Source organism: Sus scrofa, chromosome 13, assembly GCF_054392235.1.
Source record: "Sus scrofa isolate SSC_HxYL_T2T_F1_AM1 chromosome 13, Sscrofa_HxYL_maternal_Yorkshire_Landrace_v2.0, whole genome shotgun sequence".
NCBI lineage: Eukaryota > Metazoa > Chordata > Mammalia > Artiodactyla > Suidae > Sus > Sus scrofa.
Genome location: NC_139395.1, coordinates 205,082,159 through 205,105,366, shown reverse-complemented (window position 1 = coordinate 205,105,366; position 23,208 = coordinate 205,082,159). Strand labels below are relative to the sequence as shown.

Below are 23,208 nucleotides of genomic sequence, written 5' to 3'. Positions count from 1 at the left end.
TTTTTAAAGTTGATGTTAGATCTCATTTGGTGGAAAATACAAAAGGAAACGAAGCATGTGTTTTCTTATCCTAACTCCCATTATCAAAACTGAGAGATCCTAAGGCAATTAAAGATGTTTTCCAGTAATACAACAGGGCCATAATCAATTCATTTGAAAGGCATGGGAGAAAGATTACCACTATTTGGTAACTGGCACATACAAACATACGAGCAGGTGGCATCAAAATAACTGTAAAGTCAAAAAGAAGAAAGGATAACAAAGTGAGGAATGGACAAAATAGACGTTAAGATGTCAAGGTAGGAAGAAGTGAAGAAACATTTGATGTGTTGGTCAGGAGGGGTGACCAGGTGTCTCAGCTTGCCGAGGGACTTGCAGAGTCTCACATCCTGGAAACGTTTCCCCTCAGTCCCAAGCAGACCGGGATGGTTGGTCATCTTATTGGTTGGTCATGGCAAGGACGTGCCTGATTTACTGCTTTGTCCTCAAAACTACGTGAGTGCCTAGCATGTGTTCTATACTCAGACGTAATGAATGAAGCCATGTAGCTGCTGTCATTTATTATCGTTGCTGTTGTCATATTGGAGTTGCCTCTCGGCAGCTAGAAGGTGAAGGAGTGTGATCCCCAAGGTGTCTTGAAGTTGGGAGACAATGTCCGGATCTTGAGGACTGTTTTAGGCTAAGGAATTGAAGGATTTTGAGTTAGTGATGGAATAATCAGAAAAATAAAGAGAGCCAGCATAGTTCATTGTGACAAAAGCCAAGGAAAAAGACTTCCCAGGAAGAATTATGTCTGTCACAGAAGTTGGAAAGTGACGGGTACTGAAGAAAAAGTCTACTTGCTGTCTGCGGAGGTCATCTGTAGCCTTTGAGAAAAGTGTTTGAATGGTGGGAATGTAAACCAGACTTCATGGGTCTTAAGAAGCAGGAGAGAGGGTGGTATCAGTGAGTGTTTACGTCACCACCTGATTGGGTTTGTTGGAAGACAGTAGTTCCTGTGGAACACAGGTAAATTATGGCCACTAGCCAGGTGTGGCCTACCATCTGTTTCGTAAAGAATTTTTTTTTTTTTTTTGTAAAGCAGCCACACCCATTTTGCATGTTGTCTGAAGCTGCTTTTGCCTTGCAATCACAGCATTGAGTAGTTAGAAGAGAGAGTGAGTATGGTTCACAAAACCTAAAATATTTACCGTCTGGTCTTTTACTTAGAAAAGTTGCTGACTCCTCTGCTCTAGAGGCTAATCGTATGGAGGGAAATAGTTTTCATCTCTTTGCTTTTCTCAGTAGAGCAGATCAAAGGCTATTTGGGGATCTATGGAGGAGCTGGAGAAAGGGAGGAACTTATTGGGTATCTATTGCTGTGTACCAGGTTACCTCAAATCTAGTGGTTTAACACAAGAAACATTTATTATCTCAGTTTCTGTGGGTCGGGAATTTAGGAGTATCTTCCGGGTGGTTCTGGCTTGAGGTCTCTCTTAAGGTTTCCGTGCTGTCAGCCAGGGCTGCAGCCAGATGAAGGCTTGAAGAGGCTGGAGGATGTTTGCAAGCGCACTCACATTGCTGGCAGCAGACTCTGGGTCCTCCTCACCTGGGCCTCTCCTCGGGGCTGCTTGAGCGTCTGTACAACATGGCCGCCAGCCTCTCCCAGAGAGCAAGGACGAAACCCTGGTGCCTGTTATGACCTTGTCTTGGAAATCACCCGTCGTTTTGGCCCTAATTTATTTGTTGCAACTGACAAACCCTGATACATTATGGGATGGCGGTGAGAAGAGGATGAACACAGGAAGTAAGGACCACTGGGGGTCTTCTGGGAAGCGGGCTACCATGGGGGAGAGAAATTGGTACGTCCGTGGTCCTTAAGGGGAGGATGTGGCATGAAGAGCCTTTGTACTCACAAGGAGATAGCCACTATGTGACCACACTGTAGAGAATCTGAGGTTCAGAGAACTGTTGAGATGGAGAAGGGGGAATTCATTCAAAAGAATAACTACCAACTTGGTAAAAGATTATTCCATTTACTGAATTGTAAAATGCCTTGATAATGGAATTTACAATATAGGCAAAGCCTGTATTTTATAAATAAATGAGTGAATAAACAAACAGATTTTATATATTTATCCATATTATAACTAAATTGTATAGGCTCCTTTGCATCTAATAGAGGGTCTTATCAATAGCTATCTCTTCTCATATGACTTTCTTACAATGTTATTATTTAAAGCATTGCATTTCTTCTTACTCCCTCAGGAAACCTGTGAAACTTACTTTTGTGGAGCACTGCTTAGGCCGCTTCTTTGCATCAGTCGGAAAATGAACCTCTTAGTTTCTGGCTTGGAAATTCGAGGTGGTGGACAAGACCCTAAACTGGGGACTTGGGGTGGGGGTGAGTCTCAGCTGTTCTGCTGACCATCTGATACGGTGGCCTCAGCTGCTGTTTGTTACATCTGTCACTGTAGAGGCAGAAATTGATGAAATATACCTTCCAAATTAGAACTAAAAATGTAGGAAATGTTGCCTGAAACATGGTTTTGGAGATTGTGCCAGGAGCTTTCACACTCAGGTCTGTGATAGGTCTCAGCTGGGTTCAATGCCGGATGTTTGGCCTTGTTTTTTTAAAGGACATAAATCCTCTTATGGATTTATGGACAAAATATATACGAAAACTAGACTGGACAGATGTTTGATCTATTTCTACATTTCTGTGGGAAGAAATGTCAGGAAGCTATTTCTTTAACTAAAATCTCTTGGCGTAATTTTAGTGTTGTTGTTGCTTTTCCCTCCTGTGAGCAATTTTTAGAAATGAGGAGTTCCCATTGTGGCTCAGCAGGTTACAAACCTGAATCGTATCCATGAGGTTGTGGGTTCCATCCCTGGCCTCTCTCCTTGGGTTAAGGATCTGGTGCTGCCATGAGCCATGGTTTAGGTTAGCAGAGTTGGCTCCTATTTGGCATTGCTGTGGCTGTAGTGTAGGCCAGCAGCTGTAGCTCCGATTTGACCCCTAGCCTGGGAACTCCCATATGCCTGCTGAGGATGCAGCCCTAAAAAGCAAAATAAGGGAAAAAAAAAAAAAAGATATGATACAAATTATTGTGGAGTCACCTGGTTCTCAACTGCATGAATGGCTTCGGTTGGAAGAGAACTCTTCTTGGTATGGATTTCACACATCTCAGCAGCTGGATTTAACAAAGGGGGGAAATTACTTTTCTACTGTGTCTTTTGACACCTTTATTTCGAGGAACACTTTCACTCCTGTGGATTTCTTTTTCATCTCTTGTTGATTTTTTTTTTCTTTTTGAGCTATCAGAACCTATTAAATGAGATAGTGTTGTATTTCAGAACTTCCATTTTCCCCTTTAAAAATATTTATGTTGGGAGTTCCCGTTGTGGCTCAGTGGGTTAAGAATCCAACATAGTGTCCATGAGGACACAGGTTCGATTCCTGTCCTCACGCAGGAGGTTAAGGATCTGGCATTGCCTCAAGCTATTGCATAGGTCGCAGAGCTGCAGCTCTGATTTGACTGGTAGCCTGGGAACCTCCGTATGGCACAGGTATGGCCCTAAAAAAGCAAATATATTTATATTTGAAGGTAATGCCTATGGGCAGAAGAGTTTGGAAGAAGGGTTTGGAAATACAGAAGGGCACCTGTTTTGGTGATGTGGTGTGTCACCTGCAGTGGTTTTGGTGACTTGGTGTGTCATAGCTAAGACCTACTGAGAGCTTAGCTCACAGCAGGTTCTCTGCTGGGCTCTGGATGAGACTTGTCACCTCCTTACAGTGAGATTGGGAAGATGAGACACCAGCATCCTTACTGTACTCTTAAGAGCTGGGAGAGCGATCACGAGAGAATGTTCTGGATAAAACCAATGGAATGCCCAATATAAGCATTCATGTGTGTGCATGGTAAATTCTGTAATCATTTTTTAATTCGAAAATTCATACCGTTGTCACTGGCTAACTAGTAAAACATGCTAATACCGTGCCCTCCTCTCTGAGAGGTGACATACAGCCTTACTTCCAGACCTGGTCACAGTGTAGGGCCTTGGCCTTGGGCTTTTGTGTGAGTCGTTTGGAGGTTATTATGAGAATATGGTTTCCTCCAGAGTGATTATATTTTTTTCAGAAAAAAAAAAATCTGATTTTATCGTCAGAACCTTTCAGTAAGCAAAATTTATAGACTTTTCAATGGAATCTGCTGTGGGGAAAATGTACAAACTTTCCATAAATAAATTCTTCTTAATATTGCTAATTTCTTCATTTCAGTGTTGGAAAAAAAAAAAACCCACTGTATTATAGGTGATTGGAGATGTATGTAGTATGCATAGTGCTTCACCCAAAGGAATTCGTAGTTGATAATTCTCAAGAATAGAACTATGTTTGGCATTGCTCCATGCCATGTTCCTCTTTCTAGCCGTCCCCCTCAACCTATACCCCAGAGTCCTGGGTTTCCGTAACTCACCGAAACTTACTTTTTCAGGTGCCCACTGATGGCAATGCCGGCCTGCTTGCAGAACCCCAGGTTGCCATGTTCTGTGGCAAACTCAACATGCACATGAATGTGCAGAATGGGAAGTGGGAGTCAGATCCGTCGGGGACCAAAACCTGCATTGGCACCAAGGAAGGCATCTTGCAGTACTGCCAAGAAGTAAGTCTCTGCTGGTGGCCAGCCATTCATGTTGGATCACATGCACCTTTTAAAACAAATTTAACTCTGTTGTTTTTGCATTTTGTCGCTTGCAGTGAACATCTTGGTTCCCAATGGTTCACTGTACCATTAATATATTTACTTGCTTTACCCTACTGTATGCATACATATTTTTTAAATTATGTCATAGAACACTCTTGGGATAGACCATAATGGAAGATGATAGAAGAAAGAGGGGGGTGTACCTATGACTGGGTCACCTTGCTGTGCAGCAGGAATTGGCACAATGTTGTATACCAACTGTTCTTTAATAAAACTAAAAAGTCATAGAACAACCGTCTATAAACCAACTGAAAGGTCATGTTGGGTGTCAAATGGTGTGTGTACTTCAATTTAAAAAAGGAGAAAAGCCCCAACTGAGTCAAATTTAAGATATCGTGGCACTTTTATCTTTAGAGTATAACATTCCCCTGTGGGTATGCAGTCAAAGTATTATTTTTAAAAGTAAGTAAGAGTTTCTGTTGTGGCTCAGCGGAAATGAACCTAATATCCATGAGGATGCAGGTTTGATCCCTAGGCCTTGATCAGTGGGTTAAGAATCTGGTGTTGCCACAAGCTATGGTGCAGGTTGCAGATGGGGCTTGGATCCAGTGTTGTTGTGGCTGTGGTGTAGGCCTCAGCTGCAGCTCCAGTTTAACCCCTAGCCTGGGAACTTCCATATGCCGCAAGTGCAGCCCTAAAAAGCACATGCGTGCATGCTCACACACGAGTAACTAGAATTAATTTTCTCTATTTATGTTACCAATTTCCTACATTTTAGTTCATTTATCTCTCTATATTTCATTTGTTTTTCTCTCCTTATTTTATTATTCAAAAATGTAAAACATGTACATCATTCAAACAGTGAAAAGAAGTTATACTCAGAAATCTCACTTGCCACCCACTCTCTGTTAATAAACATTTTCATTGTTCTTGATTTATCTTCCTTGCAATGGAGAGAACATATATTTTTCCCTCTTATAAAAAAAGGTAGCTTACAGTAAGTGCTGTTCTATACTTTGCTTTTTTAGTATAACTTTTAGATCTTGAAAATCACTCCCTCGCCATTCATAAAGATCTTCAGCTTTTGTGTATTTTTTCCTAGTTTTCATGTAATTGTTGTATAGGGTATTTTTAAAAATATAATTCAGTTTAAAATAACTAGCGTCCAAGGCATTTTGTCCCACCTATCTAGAGAGTTACCTGTTCCTATGATATGTGGCTTTTTGTGTTTTAAGAACATTTAAAGGAATTAGTCTTATGCCTCCTGGCAAAGCAAAATTCCTTATCCTCCATAAACAATAGATAACTTGGTAATGTTTTCTTTGTTGTAATCTTCTATGTATGAGAATTTTTTTTAGCCTTTTTGATCAAAATGAATATTTAACAAAAATATATATATATATTTAAACATACATATATGCCTAACATATATGATTTTTTTCTGTTGATAACACTATAAGAAAGGACAACCTCTACATTCTAATTCATGTTTTGAGAAGCAGAAAAGCAGCTGCATCATCATAATATGTTGCATATCAAGTAATTTTTATCTTGAAGTATGTGAACCATGGTGTGAAAAGATAATTCTTCATATTTAAGTAGAAAGCACTAACAGTTGCATCCTTTGTATTTTCTTATATTTAAGTAGAAATCACTAATATTTATATCCTTTATATTTAAAAAATATTATATAAAGACTAACAATAAATTCATTTTTTGCCCAGATATGACATTTCTAAAATATACATTTTTGAAAATAATATTCACATTCTACTGGAGAGTTCCTCTAGTACAAGTTTGTGGATAAATTATGAGTTTGGTAAATTGGAACTCAGTAAGTGCATGCTTATAGGCTTGTGACACCATTTTACTTTTCTGGATATGCATGCAGATTATGCATTCTAAATGTTAAGTAAGTTTTTTTAAAGGCTAGTTCTCAAATTTATGTAACGACGTTGACCACAGCATCATTTTCTGTTGAATGGCTATTTTGACATATGTGTCATAGTTGGCATCCAAGTTTTTCCACATTGTCAGTTATGAATAATCAGATGTTTTTATGTTTGTATGATGACTCTATAAAAATTCTTCTTCGTGACTCTGAGAACAACCCTTATTCCCACTCCATTAGAGAGCCCAATAATGCCTGGGTAGCTTCACTTCCTGCTTTAGGCTATTGTTTGTCCTCAGGCTAAGCCACAGAGTGGTTCAGAATCCCAGCCCCAGACTTTACCAGATTGTTGGTGACCATGGGTGGGAAGGAAGGAGAGTGAGCGCTTCGGTGGTTTCTCCTTTGTGTTGCAATTCTGGTTATATCTGTCTGTCTCCACTCACGACCCACAGAGGTCTTGTAGGACGATGCACACAGGCCAGAGTCTTAAGATGTGTTAGACAAACATAGGCTAGAGAAGAAAGAAGGGGTCAGACCATCAGGCCTTGTAACCCTTTTCATGAATTTGGTCTCTCCTTGGTAACAACAGGAAGTGTCATTGATGGTATTTATTTTTTTTCTAAAGGAGAATGACCGTACAGTAACATTTTCAGAAGTCTCTGTCTTGCTTTGTCAGTCTGACCCCATATCTCGTTGCTCAGTTCCCCAGCCTCTGCTCCTGTGCTGTCCAGGCCACTAGCCACTAGCCACACATGGCAGTTGAACACCTGCAGTGTGGCTGGTCCAAACTAACATGTGCTGTAAATGTAACATAAAGACCCTATGTCAAAGATTTACATGAAAAAAGAATGTAAAATAATCACATTAATAAGTTTACATTGATTTCATATTGCTATTGAAATGATATTTCATATGAAATCAATGTAAACTTATTAATGTGAATTAACCCAACACCATCAATCAACTCTACTTCAGTAAAAAAGATATAGAAATGTCTTGTATGCATGGTTTTAAACATCATGTGTATGTTACTAAATTATGAATATACATGTTATTAAAATGAATTTCAGCTGTTTCTTTTGACTTTTTAATGGGGCTGCTATGGAATTTAAAATTACATAGGTATTATATTTCTATTGTATTTCCATTGAACAGTATTGGTCTCCCACCCCTACCCCATCCCATACCACCTGTGATTCTGGGCTGTAAGGGTCTCAGATCCTATGATTTGCAAATGAAAGAGGGAAGCAGAAGTGAGGAGTCTCTCCAGACCATCCCCTAGAATTTTACTGGTGCGTGAGGATTAGAGAGGAAACCTTGTTTGGAGTCCTTTAAATACACCTTTCATTAAAAACACGTTAGTGCAAAAGGATTATATGAATGCTTTTCTTGAGCCCAGTGGTTCTCCCTTCATCCTTTGACATATGTCTCTGGGTGTTAAGGATGCAATGATGAGTAGAATATAGGACCTGTTCTTAAAAGATCTAACTGGAGAGAGAGGCTTATAAATAATTTTAACAGCGTAAAAACTGATGATGATGATGATGTTGATTACGATAATGTTGGCTTGTGGCGATGATGTTGATGATGCTTATAACAACTGACTCTTACTGAGCCCTAGCAGAGTGATGAGCTACCTTGCCACGTGCTTGCCCTCATTTTCTCCTCATGATACCTCTGGGGAAGAATCCTGGGAACAAACTTTGGTGAATTGCAACATTTAAGGGGAACAAATAGAATCAATGAAGGAGGAGCAGTGGCCAAAAACCTTCGATCAGAACTAGGGGATACTCACATAAATATATCCATTCTTTTTTTCCTATATAAGTTATTACAGACTATTGGGTAGATTTTCCTGTGCTATACAATAGGTATATGTTATCCCCACCTTTCCAATTCCTCCCTTCCCCCAAATTCTTCACCTATGGAAACCATAAGACTGAGATTGAAATCTGAGTTTGTTTCTGTTTTATATGTAAGTTCGTTTTGTATCTTTTTTTTTTTTTTTTTGTCTTTTTAGGGCCAATACCCATGGCATATGGAGGTTCCCAGGCTACGGGTCGAATCAGAGCTGCAGCTGCTGGCCTACGCCACACCCACAGCAATTTGGCATCTGAGCCACATCTGTAACCTATACCACAGCTCACAGCAATGCCAGATCCTTAACCCACTGAGCAAGGCCAGGATTGGAATCTGAGTCCTCATGGATGCTAGTCAGATTCGTTTCCACTGAGCCATGATGGGAACTCCCCCCCCCATTTTTTTTTTTTGGTGGTACACCTGGAACTAACGTGACATTGTACTCCAAAAATGATTAAAAAAAAAAAAAAGAAAGTGCTAGGAGGTATTATGTTGTGGAAGTCAAACTAGGTTAATATCTAAATGAGTGAATGCAAGTGTGATGCAGACCAGAAATGGCTGAAGTATAATTTTTGACAAGGCAAATCGTGACTCCCTTGCAAAATGAATGCACACTGAAGATTTTACTCCATTCATTGAGTAGGTAACCTGTAAGAGTTTAACCAGTTTGACTTGAAGAGATTTAAATTCTTTTTCCAACAAACTTCATGCACGTGGCTGTGAACAGGAAAAATATGATCTGTATTGCATGGGACAGGAAACATTTGCATTGCTATCAGATTTCTTCAATATTTTTCCCTTACGGAGTTGGATAGCAAGTCAATCATAAAAACATACCCTGTAGAATCAGATCATCCTTCCCACTGCCACCCCCCAGACTCTGGAAGACAGCATGTGCAATTCACTGCTAGGGCACCACTACATAATCTTTTATGCCCATTTCTAAATCATGGACATTGTTTTATAATAAATAAACAATTCTTGGAGTTCCCATCGTGGCTCAATGGAAATGAATCTGCCCAGCATCCATGAGGATGCAGGTTCCATTCCTGGCCTTGCTCAGTGGGTTGAGGATCTGGCATTGCCGGGAGTTGTGGTGTAGGTAGGTCTCAGACATGGCTCGGATCTGAAATTGCTGTGGCTGTGGTGTAGGCCAGTGGCTATAACTCCAATTCGACCCCTAGCCTGGGAACCTCCATATGCCTCGGGTATGGCCCTAAAAAAACTAAATAAATAAATAAATAAGTAAACAGTTCTTCTAATTTGGCCAATAAAAGTTCGTTGTTGATCTTTGGGATAGCAGTTTCAAGGGAATAGCATGAGAAGAAGTCATATTGCAGTAGCTTATAGGAGGAATAACATGAATGGATGGTGAAGCCATTTGCGTCTCTTTAAGGAAAGACCAAGAGGCAGAGAGCTGTGGGTCATTCACAAAAGAGGGAAAGGCTTTTTTTTATTGTTGTTGAGCTTTGTTTTTGAAAGGGAAGAACTTACAGAATGGGAGAAAATAGTTTCAAATGATGCAACTGACAAGGGCTTAATCTCTAAAATATACAAACAACTTACACAACTCAACAGCCAAAAACCCAACGACTCAATTGAAAAATGGGCAAAAAGCCTGAATAGACATTTCTCCAAAGAAGATATACAGATGGCCAACAAGCACACGAAAAAAGGCTCAACATCTCTAATTATTAGAGATATGTAAATCAAAACTACTATGAGGTACCACCTCACACCAGTCAGAATGGCCATCATTAATAAGTCCACAAATAGCAAATGCTGGAGAGGGTGTGGAGAAAAGAGAACCCTCCAGTACTGTTGGAGGGAATGTAAATTGGTACAACCACTATGGAAAACAGTATGGAGTTACCTTAGAAAAGTATACATAGAACTACCATATGACCCAGCAATCCCACTCTTGGGCGTATACCCAAACAGAACTTTCCTTGAAAAAGACACATGCACTCACATGTTCATTACAGCACTGTTCACAAGAACCAGGACATGGGAGCAACCTAAATGTCTGTCAACAGACAATTGGATTAGGAAGATGTGGTATATACACACAATGGAATACTACTCAGCCATAAAAAAGAACAAAATAATGCCATTTGCAGCAACATGGATGGAACTAGAGACTTTTATACTAAGTGAATTAAGTCAGAAAGAGAAAGACAAATACCATGTGATTTCAGTTATATCTGGAATCTAATATAGGGCACAAATGAACCTTTCCACAGAAAAGAAAATCATGGACTTGGAGAACAGACTTGTGGTTGCCAAGAGGGAGGGGGAGAGAGTAGGAGGGACTCTGAATTTGGGGTTAATAGTTGCAAACTATAGCCTTTGGAGTGGATAAGCAATGGGATCCTGCTGTGTAGCACTGGGAACTATGTCTGGTCACTTATGATGGAGCATGATAATGTGTGAAAAAAGAATGTATGCATGTATGTGTGACTGGGTCACCATGCTGTACGGTAGAAAATTGACAGAACACTGTAAATCAGCTATAATGGAAAAAATGAAAATCATTATTAAAAAAAAAGGGAAGGAACTTAAGCTGAGGGAAGCTTAAAACTAAACTGTGAGAATGGTAACATCCATAGTAAGAAAACTCGGCTCAACTATCTATAAAAATAGGAAGAAATGAGATCCAGTTGATAAGAGATTGGCTGAGTCTTAGGAAGGAGAATCAAAGATAGGGAAATACGGAGTTCCCTTCGTGGCTCAGCAGTTAACATCCCCAACTAAGATGCATGAGGATTTGGGTTCGATTCCTGGCCTTGCTCAGTGGGTTAAGGATCTGGTGTTGCCGTGAGCTGTGGTGTAGGTCGCAGATGCGTCTCGGATGCCACATTGCTGTGGCTGTGGTGTAGGCTGGCAGCTGTAGCTCTGATTTGACCCCTAGCCTGGGAACTTCAGTATGCCACAGGTATGGCCCTAAAAAGCGGAGGAAAAAAAAAAAAAGGTGGGGAAATTGTCAGTGTGTTAATTAGGCAGTTTCTGTTGCCACACGAATGAAATCCACTTGTACATGGAGAATATTTCTTCCCATAGATCGAGAGAATCTTGGGGTGGGGATAGCTTACAGAGTTTTTAAAAAGGCATCCAGAACCCGGGTCACCAGATATTGGAACTGAGACCCAGTGTTGACTGGAATGCATCTAGTGGGCCCTCTTGTTTCTGCTTATCTTTTTTCCCTATGTTCACCTCATTTTCTCCTGCAAAGATGAGCTTCCTCTAAGAAGCTAGGGAAGATGGCAGCCCATCGCTCTGGGAGTGTGTATCCCCACTTGGAATCCCAGCTCTCTTCTGCCAGTGTGCACTCTGATTCCCAGGAGGGGTTCTTATTGCTCCTGCTATTGGTCACACATCTACCTTTGGGCCAGTCCCCCCATCCGCAATGACTGGGAGTGGCCTGTCTTGGTCATGAGGGTGTATAGCTTGTTTGGCAGCCCAACCAGAGCCACGAGGTGTGGGGAGAGGAGCTCTTGCCAGGAAAAAAAAAAGACAAAGTGTGGCATGGGGTGAAATAGAGTAATGACCACAGCCCAACACAGTGCTTAGAAACACACAGTGCCTTTTAAATTGTTTATCGGTTGCAGAATGGGAAGTTGAGGGGAGTCATAGTGCATTGTGACTTTAACCAGCCTTAGGGAAGGTATGGGGGGTGTGGGAGAGGTGTTCACTTAGAACCTTTAAACAGTGTTTGACTTTTGCTATTGCATGGTGCACCCTAAACTATCTAAAGCATTCCTTATTGATAATCTAGGGTCTTCCGGCAACTTTCCACTTTGTAGCTGGTCTGATATTTTTCTCTTATAATTAGAAGTAATGGATCGTTTGTAGGATTGACTTATTTTATGTATTGTTGGAAATGTTTATTTTCCTTTGTTCTTTTTTTTTTTAGCTCCGTGGTTTTATTTTAGACAGTTGATTGATTCCCTGTTATGAAACCCAAGGAAACTTAGAATAGATTTACAAGGAGATCCTGCTGAATAGCATTGAGAACTTTGTCTAGATACTCATGTTGCAACAGAAGAAAGGGTGGGGGAAAAAATGTAATTGTAATGTATACATGTAAGGATAACCTGACCCCCTTGCTGTACAGTGGGAAATAAAAAAAGCAAAAAAACAAAACAAAAAAAAAAAAAACAAAAAAAACCAAAGGAAAATAATGGTCATAATTTTTCCAACTGACTTTCTCACAGATTTTGTAAGCCATATTCTTTTTATATTCTTGAAGTTTAATATTATGGTCTGTTCTGTCGCCATATAATTCTCATAATCATAGATTCTCTGTTGAACTGGATTCAGTGTTTACAGCCCATCCTTTCACCAAAACCTCTCTATTCCTATATTGATTCCTCTATTTTTTTGATGCCTGTCCTCTTAGTTATTTCTAGACATTATTTTTATCAAAAAATAGCTTATGTATGGGATTTCATGTTATGTATAGGATTTCAGGTTCACAAGTGTTTTTTTGTTTTTTTTTTCAGCACCATGAAGATGGTCATCCACTGTATTCTGGCATGTATCACTGTAAAAATTCCTCTTTTTTAAAATGTACAAAAACCATTACTGTCACCACTTACAGTGCTATTTATTTGCTGATCATTTTCTCCTAATAGTGATGAGTCATTTTTTTCTTTCTGTTCTTAGTTCCTCTTGTGACCAAAACACAGATGTTTTAGAGACAGCTGGTTGTGTCAAAGAGGCAGCTGTGAGCATTCCGTGGTCCTAGAACAAAATGAAACCAACTGAACTTATGACCGTGACCTCATTTTGACCTTTTGATAGCCAATTTATCTCACTCATTAAATTTGTTTTTCCAAGGATTGCCTGTATAGCTGTATATCAGATCTGTTGGTGCTTAGCTTAATATAATGTGTCAAATATTATTATTTTGATAGTGAATTAGCTGCTCCATGTCCTTCTCACGTTCCTCTTATATTGTATTCCCTTCTGTCATTTCGTTATTATTATTGTCATTTTTGCCTCTTGATTTCTTTGGTCCTATCATTGGTTAAGGGCAGGATTAGGGGGAAAAGTAAAAATTTAGTCTTTTAATTTTGCTCCTGGTTAAAAACCCATTACAAAAAATTTGATTGGAAAGGTTGTTAGAAATTTATGTTTACTTAATTCAGCATTTTATCCCCTATCACCCAAATTCCTAGTACTCATAAATTCCTTCCTGTTTCGCAATCATAGTAGTTAGGGTTCTGCCCATCATCATTTAAATATTTGCATTTTTGAAATGTAAAATTTTTCTTTACATTTTTTTATTGGCACAGTCAGCACTATTCTTTTCTTCTTTCTTTCTTCCTTCACCCTTTTTCTTCCTTCTCCCCTTTCGTTTCTTCTTTCTTTTTTCTTCCATCAAATGTGTACTGAGGACTGCTATAGACTGAATGTTTGTAACTTCCCCATAATCCACATGGGAAAGCCTTATGTTCCAGTGGGATGGTATCTGGAGGTAGAGCCTTTGGTAGGTAATCAAGGTTAGATGAGGTCATGATGATGGTGGGGCCGTCATGCTGGGATTAGTGCCCTTGGGAAAAGAGACAGCAGAGAGCTTGCAGAGAGTTTGCTTTCTCTTACTGCTCACACAGAGAGGTAATGTGAGGACTCAGAGAGAAGGTGGTGACCTACAAGCCAGGAAGAGAACCCTCACCAGAACCTGACCATGCTGACACTCTCATCTCAGACTTCCAGCCTCCAGAACTGTGAGACAATAAATTCTTGTCCTTTAAGCCACCCAGTCTATGGTAATTTGTTATGTCTGCCTGAGATAAGACTAGGAATTGCTGTGGCTCCTTTGGGCAAAAGGATTATAGGATCAAGGTGTCACTGAGCACTACCATTTCTAGGGATCATGCTTTACAAAGTGTTTTGTCCAACACTTACCTCTGACTAAGAACACATGAAACATCATTTAGTAACTGCTTGGGCACAGTGCCTTATATTGCTCTCTGCATTGAAAGAGCCTCCCTTAAAACGGGCTTTTGGTCTTCTGCATGTGATGTTTGAGGCTTGATCATAAAAAGCACATGGCTTCCACCCTAAATACTTTTTCTATGGTGGAAGCTAGTCGCCGTGGCATGAAGACACTCAAGCAGTGGACATGTGCTTGTGCTGAGGACCTGAGTGCGCTTGCCAGCAGCCAGCACTTGCCTGCCAGGCATGTGAATGAACCACTTGGAAGTGGATCGATTTTGTAGCCTAGTCAAGCCTTCATTGGACTACAGCCCCATCTGACAACTTGACTGCACCCTAATAAGATCACTCATAAGCCTCTTCCAGACTCCTGACCCACAGAAACTGTGAGTTAAGAAATACTTACTGTTTGAAGCTACTGAGTTTTGGGGTAGTTTGTGTACAGTAATAGATGACCACAACTGATACTCCTTTAATGATTATTTTCCTCTATGGTCCTTTGGTAGAAAAAAATCCTTTCCTTTATTCTATACTAGATGTAGAATGTACTGCTGTCACAGAAGCGATTTGATTATAGCTGTATAAATTATTCATCATTTAACAGCCTAAAGTGGCCACTTGCCTTAATGAACTGTTACATTAACCAGATGTTGGCCTAAGGAACCTAGGAGTTTTATAAATATAAGTAGATCAAAACTAGGATAATATTCCCTTTGAAACATTCTAGAAAAAATTAGAATTTTTAGATTTTGTTGTCCTTTTTCTTTTGGATGAAATGAGATTAAAAAAGAATTGCTTTATTGAAACCAAAGGCTTTAGATTGGGAGAAGAAAACATTGGAAGTATACTTTAATTGTTCATCTGAAGAATCTCGTTCCATCCCAAATTTAATTTAAACAAATTGAGCAAATATTTACTGGTTTAGGAAAGGATTTTATGTCATGTGTTGCTGAGTGGCCAAACACAATTCTTTTTTTTTTTTTTTTTAATATTAGTGATGCAAACTCTTGTATCTTCCACAGAGAATAAATGATTAGTAGCAGTAATTTATTGGGTGGGATTTGCCCCCTCTCTATTTTTTTTAGGTAAGCTTTTATTTATTTTAGTTATTTTCATCTTTTTACTATTCCTTTTTTTAAAAAAAATTATCAGTGTCTAGTTGACTTAAATTGTTGTATTAGTTTCAGTTATACAGCAAAGTGAATCTGTTTTCATAGATTCCTTTTTCCCATGGAGGTTATTACAAACTATTGAGTAGATTTCCCTGTGCCATACAGTAGGTTCTTGTTAATCATCTACCCTATTCAGTAGTGTGTATATGTTATTCCAACCCTCCCAATTTCTCCCTCCCCCCACCCATGGTTTCCCCTCTGGTAACCATAAGATTGATTTTGAAATATGGGAGTTTGTTTCTATTCTATAAGCAAATTCCCTTGTACCATTTTTTATTAGATTCAGATGTCATTCTTGCCCAAAGGGAGCTTTATAAATAAACAATCAAATAAATTGAGAAAAGAATTTAGGAAATTGAAAATGCAGAATGAGGCTGTAGAGGATCTTGATTATAAATCTGGGGTTTGGGGAGTTCCCATCGTGGAGCAGCAGAAACGAATCCACCTAGGAACCATGAGGTTGCGGGTTCGATCCCTGGCCTCACTCAGTGGGTTAAGGATTTGGCCTTGCCGTGAGCTGTGGTGTAGGTTGCAGACGCGGCTCTGATCTGGCATTGCTGTGGCTCTGTCATAGGCTGGTGGCAACAGCTTGGATTAGACCCCTAGCCTGGGAACCTCCATATCCCATGGGTGTGGCCCTAAAGAAAAGGACAAAAATAAATAAAAATAAATAAATAAATAAATCTGGGGTTTGGGATCTCATTCTACATGTGAGTAAAGGCTATGGGATGGTTTTTGTTTTTTGTTTTTTTTGTTTTTGTTTTTGTTTTTGTTTTTGTTTTTGTTTTTGTTTTAAGCAGGAGTATGTTTTGATCAAGACGTGTCTGAAAAAAGTAACCTGTATCCAAGGGTGACTGGGACTGGGGAGAGAAGGCAATTCAGATCCCAAGATGCTAGTGTGAAAGGGATGGGAAAGATCATCCTGCCCATCCTTGCAGGAATAAGCCCATAGGTGATACCCCAAGATGCTATTACAAGAGAGTCTTTGGGGTCAAGTGCAGTGAAAGCAAAGCCTGGGCTTCCCTATCAGACTTCCATCCAAATGCAGCCTTTGTTCTTCGACCTCTGAGCAGTCCAGGAAAGCTGCCTCGCCAATCTTAGCCCATGTCCTCCTCTTATGATAGGAATACACAGGTGTGTATTGTTAAAAGTTAAATACTGTTATTTAAAGGAGAAACTGTGTCAGTCCCAGTAATGTTCTTCCTCCTCTTTTAAGGGGAGAACTTAAACCACAGGCTCCATGGCCCTCTGTATCCCTAACATGCAGAGCACCTCCTCTGAGGTAGGAGCTTAGAACAGGTGTTGATGGCTCAGCTAATTCATAGGGAGTAGGTCTCTGGAAGGAATGGTGAACAAGGGAAGCCTCAAGCACTGGCAGAGATTTCCAGCTGGGGAACAGGTGAACACAGCTTTGCTCGTGGTCTCTTCTATTAGATTATGGGTATACCTCTTTTTTCCTAAGGGTTTTTCTTTTCCACGATTAGCATATGTGTTCTCTGTTTCTTTAACCTTTTTGCTGTCAACGAACAGTTATTTTGTCTGTAAATGAACAGGATGACCCAACAAAGCATACCAGTGCCTGAACCAAACAAAAACTGATGAGTTGAATAAAGATGTTTCCTCCACCCAACTCTCTACACCAAAATATATATCCCAGCGGGGACTCCCAAGCAAGACTTGTTTTTCAGCCTTGATGTTTTCATTTCTATTGCAATGTGAAGCCAAAATTAATTAAAAAAAAAAAAAAAAAAACCACAGGAGTTGCCATTGTAGTTCAGCAGGTTAAGAACTTGAAATAGTACCCGTGAGGATGCAGGGGTTCGATCCCTGGCCTTGCTCAGTGGGTTAAGGATCCAGTGTTGCCATGAGCTGTAGCTTCGGTCACAGGCGTGGCTTGGATCTGGCATTGCTGTGGCTGTGGTGTAGGCTGGCAGCTGCAGCTCCAATTTGACCCCTAGCCTGGGAACTTCCATATGCCGCAGGTGCGGCCCTAAAAAGTTAAATAAATAAATAAATAAAACACATGCGATCTTTTTAATCTAACCAACTTGGAGGGCACATTGTAGACAACCACCAAGGTAGAAGCTGTGGTATATTCTTGGCCATTACTATTTTGCTACAGGTGCCGTCCACCTTTGTGAGTTTAAACTTGACCCATGGTGACAGGTACCTATGCGTTCTGGTTTTGATATTTGAAAGATTCAAAAATTCCTATTAAATGAAACAGTTTTTGAGTAGAGGTATCCAGCTACTAATCTGTGAGTATGGAGATATTTTATGCATTATTGGTATGTATACTTATAAGGATTGTTTGTATAAGCCACAGGATTCAGAGGTAAAAGAAATGAAACCAAAAGTTCCCTAATGGCCTAGCAGTTAAGGATTTGGCGTTGTCACTGATGTGGCTTGAATTTGATTCCTGGCCTGGGAACTTCCGCATACCGTGGGAGCTGCCAAAAAAAAAAAAAAAAAAAAAAGATGAAACCAGTTTGGATATTTTTTCCCACACAGCTATCATTTAATCAGGTTAATGTTTGATTGAACGTCTGTCCTTGTTACTGCCTAGCTCTTTCCTAAATGCATACTCAATTGTTACATATTTAGAGCAGTACTATGGACTTTCATCCTTGAAATCTTATTTATTTACTTATTTAAAATGTGTTTCCCGTAATTTTTTTTTAATATAATGATTTTTATTTTTTTCCATTACAGCTGGTTTACAGTGTTCTGTCAGTTTTCTACTGTACAGCATGGTGACCCAGTTACACTTACATGTGTACATTCTTTTTTCTCACATTACCATGCTCCATCATAAGTGATCAGACATAGTTCCCAGTGCTACACAGCAGGATCTCACTGCTAATCCATTCCAAAGGCAGTAGTCTGCATCTATTTTTTTTTTTTTTTTAGCTTTACTGAGGTGCAAATAACAACCTAATATAGACTGGACATTTTAAAAATAAGAAGGAGTTCCTGTCGTGGCTCAGCGGAAATGAATCTGACTAGCGTCCATAAGGATGCAGGTTCAATCCCTGGCCTTGCTCAGTGGGTTAAGGATCTGGTGCTGCTGTGGCTGTGGTGTAGGCCAGCACTTGCAGCTCCGATTCAACCCCTAGCCTGGGAACCTCCATAAGCTGTGAGTGCAGCCCTAAAAAAAGACAAAAAATAATAAGAAAATTAAACAGAGAGAGAATGGGGATCTTGACTGTAGGTGGACACATCTGTTTGTTTTCACGTTCATGTCCTGTCCTGTTTATTTTGGTGTCTCCTCCTGCCTCATTTGATTTTACATTCAGGGCATTGGTATAAGAGTGACTTATACATCAAATAAGGTTCTTGGGCAATATTTTCCAACTCTGTATGAGTGTGTATCTATGACAATATATTTATATACAATGTGCAAAGCAGACTTGAGCCAAATTATTGGGAAATAGGCTGGTGTCCTGCAGCATTTTATGTCCCTTACGCTTACATAAGGTCATCATTGTGGAAACGCAGCACTGTGTGTACTTCCTATTATTACAGTGGTGTTTCATCAGCTGTGTTGCCTCCCAGCACCTCGTTACATTGTAATCAGAGAATGTTTTCGGTTTCCAGTTCTTTCTCTCTCTCTCAATTAAATCAGATATTGTCTCCATACTCTTGCGATTATAAGAATTTATGTTGAGAAACAATTTGAGATAAGATGTTTCTTCATATTCCAGACAGTCTTAGAGGAGAGAGTGTGTTATTTTAATCCAGAAACCGAAACATACTGTTTAGGACATGCCTTGTTTGGGTTTAGACGCTGAAGTGGAAGTAGTTTAGCCCTTAGATTTAATATGCTCAGAATTGTCACCTACTTTCATTGTTACCTCCTGGCTTCATCAATTTCATCTTCTTTGAAATGGAGCTGTTACCAACTGATGGAGGTTTACACAACCTGCTACACATAAAACATTTGCAGTGATTCAGGCACATAGTAAACCCTCAATTATGTATTTTTCTTATTCTCCTCTTGGGACATAGTCTTTGAAAAAGAAATTGATATGTAAAAACTTTCACAGGATGAAAATACCCCATGCTCAGGCTACCTCTATACCATTTTCCTGTAGACTTTGATTTTTTTGTCTCTTGTACATGTTCATACATGCTAGTGAGGTGCCCTAATGCATTTGCAGTTAAGATCCTTGCTTATGTATTTGTCTTTTCACTTGTAATGTAAATTTAGAAATCTGACTTTGTTGCCACTGGACTGGCTGTTTTTTAACTTTTAGTTATTTTTAACTCAAAATTTCAAGCATATGTAAAAGTAGAAAGACCAGTGTAATGAACACCCCATGTGCTTATCACTCCAGTAATTATAAAATCTAGTCACTCTTCTTCTTGGCTAAGTCTGGAATCCCAGTTTTCTATCTTACCTTCTTCAGTGATGGCGTTATTTTTGGCAATCCCCTTGTGCAAATAGATGTGTTGCTTATCCCTTTTGCAGAGCTATAAATTTAAATGAACAAAAGCAACAAAAGCTATAAAGTAAGATGAACAAAAGCAATTATTGCCTTCTAACTTGCATGTTTAAAACACCATTTTATTAACGCTATGTAATTTCTAGCATGTTTTTTCCGAAAGAAATATCCTGGAGCATGTGATGAAAAGTTGATTTGAAAAGTTGAAAGACTAGAAAGAACAGTAAGCAAATTATTTTCAGAATTAGTGGCAATTCCCATTCATCTGCCCATTAACTCTATTTTCAGTCTTTTATTGGGTGCATTTGATTGTACGTTCTTGAAACATCCTTGGTCATTTAGGATCTAGTGTGTAAATATGATTTTTGGCGTTAATTAACCCCTTGTCCCAATTGGCCTGTTGCAGAAGGGTACTCTGAAAGTTCCCCTCTTTGTCCTTAATACTACAAATAAAGGAAAATTTTCATAGGACCGTTAACAACATATGCCTTAAAGAAATATTTTTATATTTCTGTTTATATAATTATATGTTCTCAGCTTTCTTAAATATCATCAGTGTCTTTTCTTGCTTTGCGTATTTAACAACTTAAATGTCATCTAGTCTGAGATTAATTTATTTCCAGTGCAGATAGACAGAAGGTTGGGGACGGAGAGAGCAAGAGAGAATCTTTAGATTTTTTAAATTTGGAATGAAAAGCTTCTGATGGTGATCATGTTTTAACGGATTTTTCTGTAGAGAGGAAAACCAATTAAGTTACCAAGTACAGCCTGTATGATTCTAAGATTGTTTCTACTCTACTTCTCCTGGCTGTTAGTATTTGAAATTTCTTTGGCTCACTTAAAAAAAAAAGTTAAATTTATGTATAGATAGAAATTTGCTTTCAAAGATAAAACATGTTTGTATGGCCAGAATAGTAGGCTGCTTGTTACAGATGCCTGGACCGCCCCAGTGGGTCCCCCTTCACCTAAGTGAGAGCCTGGCTTTTAATTCTTCCTAAGTGTCTTCCTCAGCTGTGTATTTATTAACATTAATCTATTGCTTTTTATATAAGATGCTCTTATGGGTATAAGCTGCATGTAGGTCGTGACATCCTACTTGGAAGAACAATATCAGAAGGCACTGAGATGCTTATTTTCTCTAAAGCTTATAATCTAACTATAATATCATCCCATTTAGGGAGTCTTATTTAAGAGATACAATGACAGTACCCCATGAGAGTGTAATATATATTGAATTTTCCTACATCTAATGGATTGTGAACTTAGCCAGAAATAGTCCTTACCTATTTCTCAGGCACTTCCTGTGCTTTCACAGTGTTGACCCCGGTTGAGGGAACACAAAAATGAATCATATTGTCTCTCTCTTCAAGGAGTGTGTGTATATTCTAATGGGGCAGGAAGAAATATAAGTGTGATGGAAGGTAGTGAATGGTTGGTGATCAAAGTGATGGGATAAAATGCTTTGGATTCAGAGATTGAAGGGATCAGGGAAGGGAATATTAGTGAACTAACTTTTGAGCTGGGTATTTTACTTGGGTTTTTTTCATTTGGAAGGAAAATAAAGCTACCAAAATAACTTGTGTTTTAAAAGGGGGAGTGATCGCTAGTCAGGTGGTCCCTGACTCCTCTGCTGTCTTTGGGCACACGGCTGTCTCATCTTAGATTCTTTTATATACATCTTATTGTCCTGCTTCTTCTAGATGCTAAGTTCCTGTTTTCCCATGGGTTTTGACAGGCACCATCTCTGGCTATGACTTCCCCCGCCTGCCAGCCATTTATCACCCCTTCCATCTAGCTAGAGCCTCTATGCATTAGTCCAACACTCTTGAGGAAGGAGAAAGCAGTGCAAAGTTGACTTTCTTCTGGCTGTCATCAGCCATGATGGCTGGTGCTGCAGAGTTAAAATCTAGTCAACTAATGAATACCCTTCCTGAGGTGGGAGTACTGCAGAAGGGGGTGGAGAAGTTGGCAGCCTCCTGATAGCCTTAAAGCAAATTAATGAATGTGGAGCACCACTGGGAGGCTGTGAGTGGGTGGCAAGCTGCATTTCCTGCCCTTAGAAAGTGGATTTTCACTGGGGAGGCGGTATGCATAGGTACTTAACCCAAATGTGAGGTATGCTGCAATAAATACCATGAAGCATTCGTGAAGTGGGAGAGAGGATTAACCTGCTATTACACTGTGGCAGGGAGGCGATTGGTCCGTGTGGGAGGACCCTAATGGACCTGGCATCAGAAGTGTTGTGTAAGGGTTTTAGGAAGAGTGTGTTTGTGTGTATAATTCAGGAAGGTTTGTAGGAGTTTGAGACGGTTTCCTTTTCAAGTCATGGACCCAAGCTGGATTTGCTTCTGCTTTAAGTGTTTATTCATCTAGCTGTAGTCATCTAAAATTTTTGATAATCAAAAAACAGTCACTCATCATTGGGATTCACAGGGGAGACACATTTTAGAAAAGGAAGGGGGCTGGGTAAAAAAGCGGGGTTTTGCTAATGCCTTTTGTTGTAGCAAATTATCAGCAATACTTGTGTTAGCAATACATACAGTGCATATGTTGGAAAACATAGAAAGTGAATATCTTAGGGATCTTGAATATCTTTATTTCCTATGTTAAGATATCAGATGCACAAAAAATATATATAAAACATGGAGCTGATGCTTGTAATTAATTATGGTGAAAAGTCAGGGACTTCACTAGCCACAAGCACATTTCCCTTCCCATGTCTAATGAATTTTTATTCTTGCCTAAAACTGTACTGTTTTTTCAACCAAAAAATGCTTATTTGTCTCACAACATAAAAATACTTGTTTCCGGTCATATACCAGAACTGCTTAATAAAAGATAAGATATAGTAGTTGGAATGTTTGCCAGAAACTTTAATATTTTTTTTTTATTGTGTTTTTGTGTTTTGGTTTTTAGTTCCAGACTTGGAGATTACTTGGCAATCACTGTGACTACCTGGGACCAGAGGTGCTTCTGAAGAAATTTAGTGACTTTAACGCTTGATGTTTCTCCCCCTTTTAAAATAAACTCCCTGAATTTAGAACAGCAAATTTTTATTCTCTTTGCAGGTTCTAATTAATAACTCCTTGTCTCAGAAGAAAGGGGGCTGGATGAGGTGGAAGCTGCTGCTTCGGTTTTCATGGTTAGGGCTGTAGGCCAGGCCTTGTGTGAGATTCACGTGGTTCAAATTTTATCATCTCATCCCACTGCCTGTT

At 39.4% G+C, this 23,208-nt stretch overlaps 1 protein-coding gene across 10 annotated transcripts in view; it reads left to right on the top strand.

Annotated features, from left to right (window-relative positions):
* APP (amyloid beta precursor protein) overlaps positions 1 to 23,208 on the top strand; it is a 281,826-nt gene that overhangs the window by 57,131 nt on the left and 201,487 nt on the right. For 6 of the 10 annotated variants that reach the window (XM_005670306.4, XM_005670305.4, XM_005670304.4 and 3 more), the window contains 1 exon segment: positions 4,476 to 4,643. In XM_005670306.4, the coding sequence (XP_005670363.1) occupies positions 4,476 to 4,643 (168 nt within the window). 10 annotated transcript variants of the gene reach the window in all.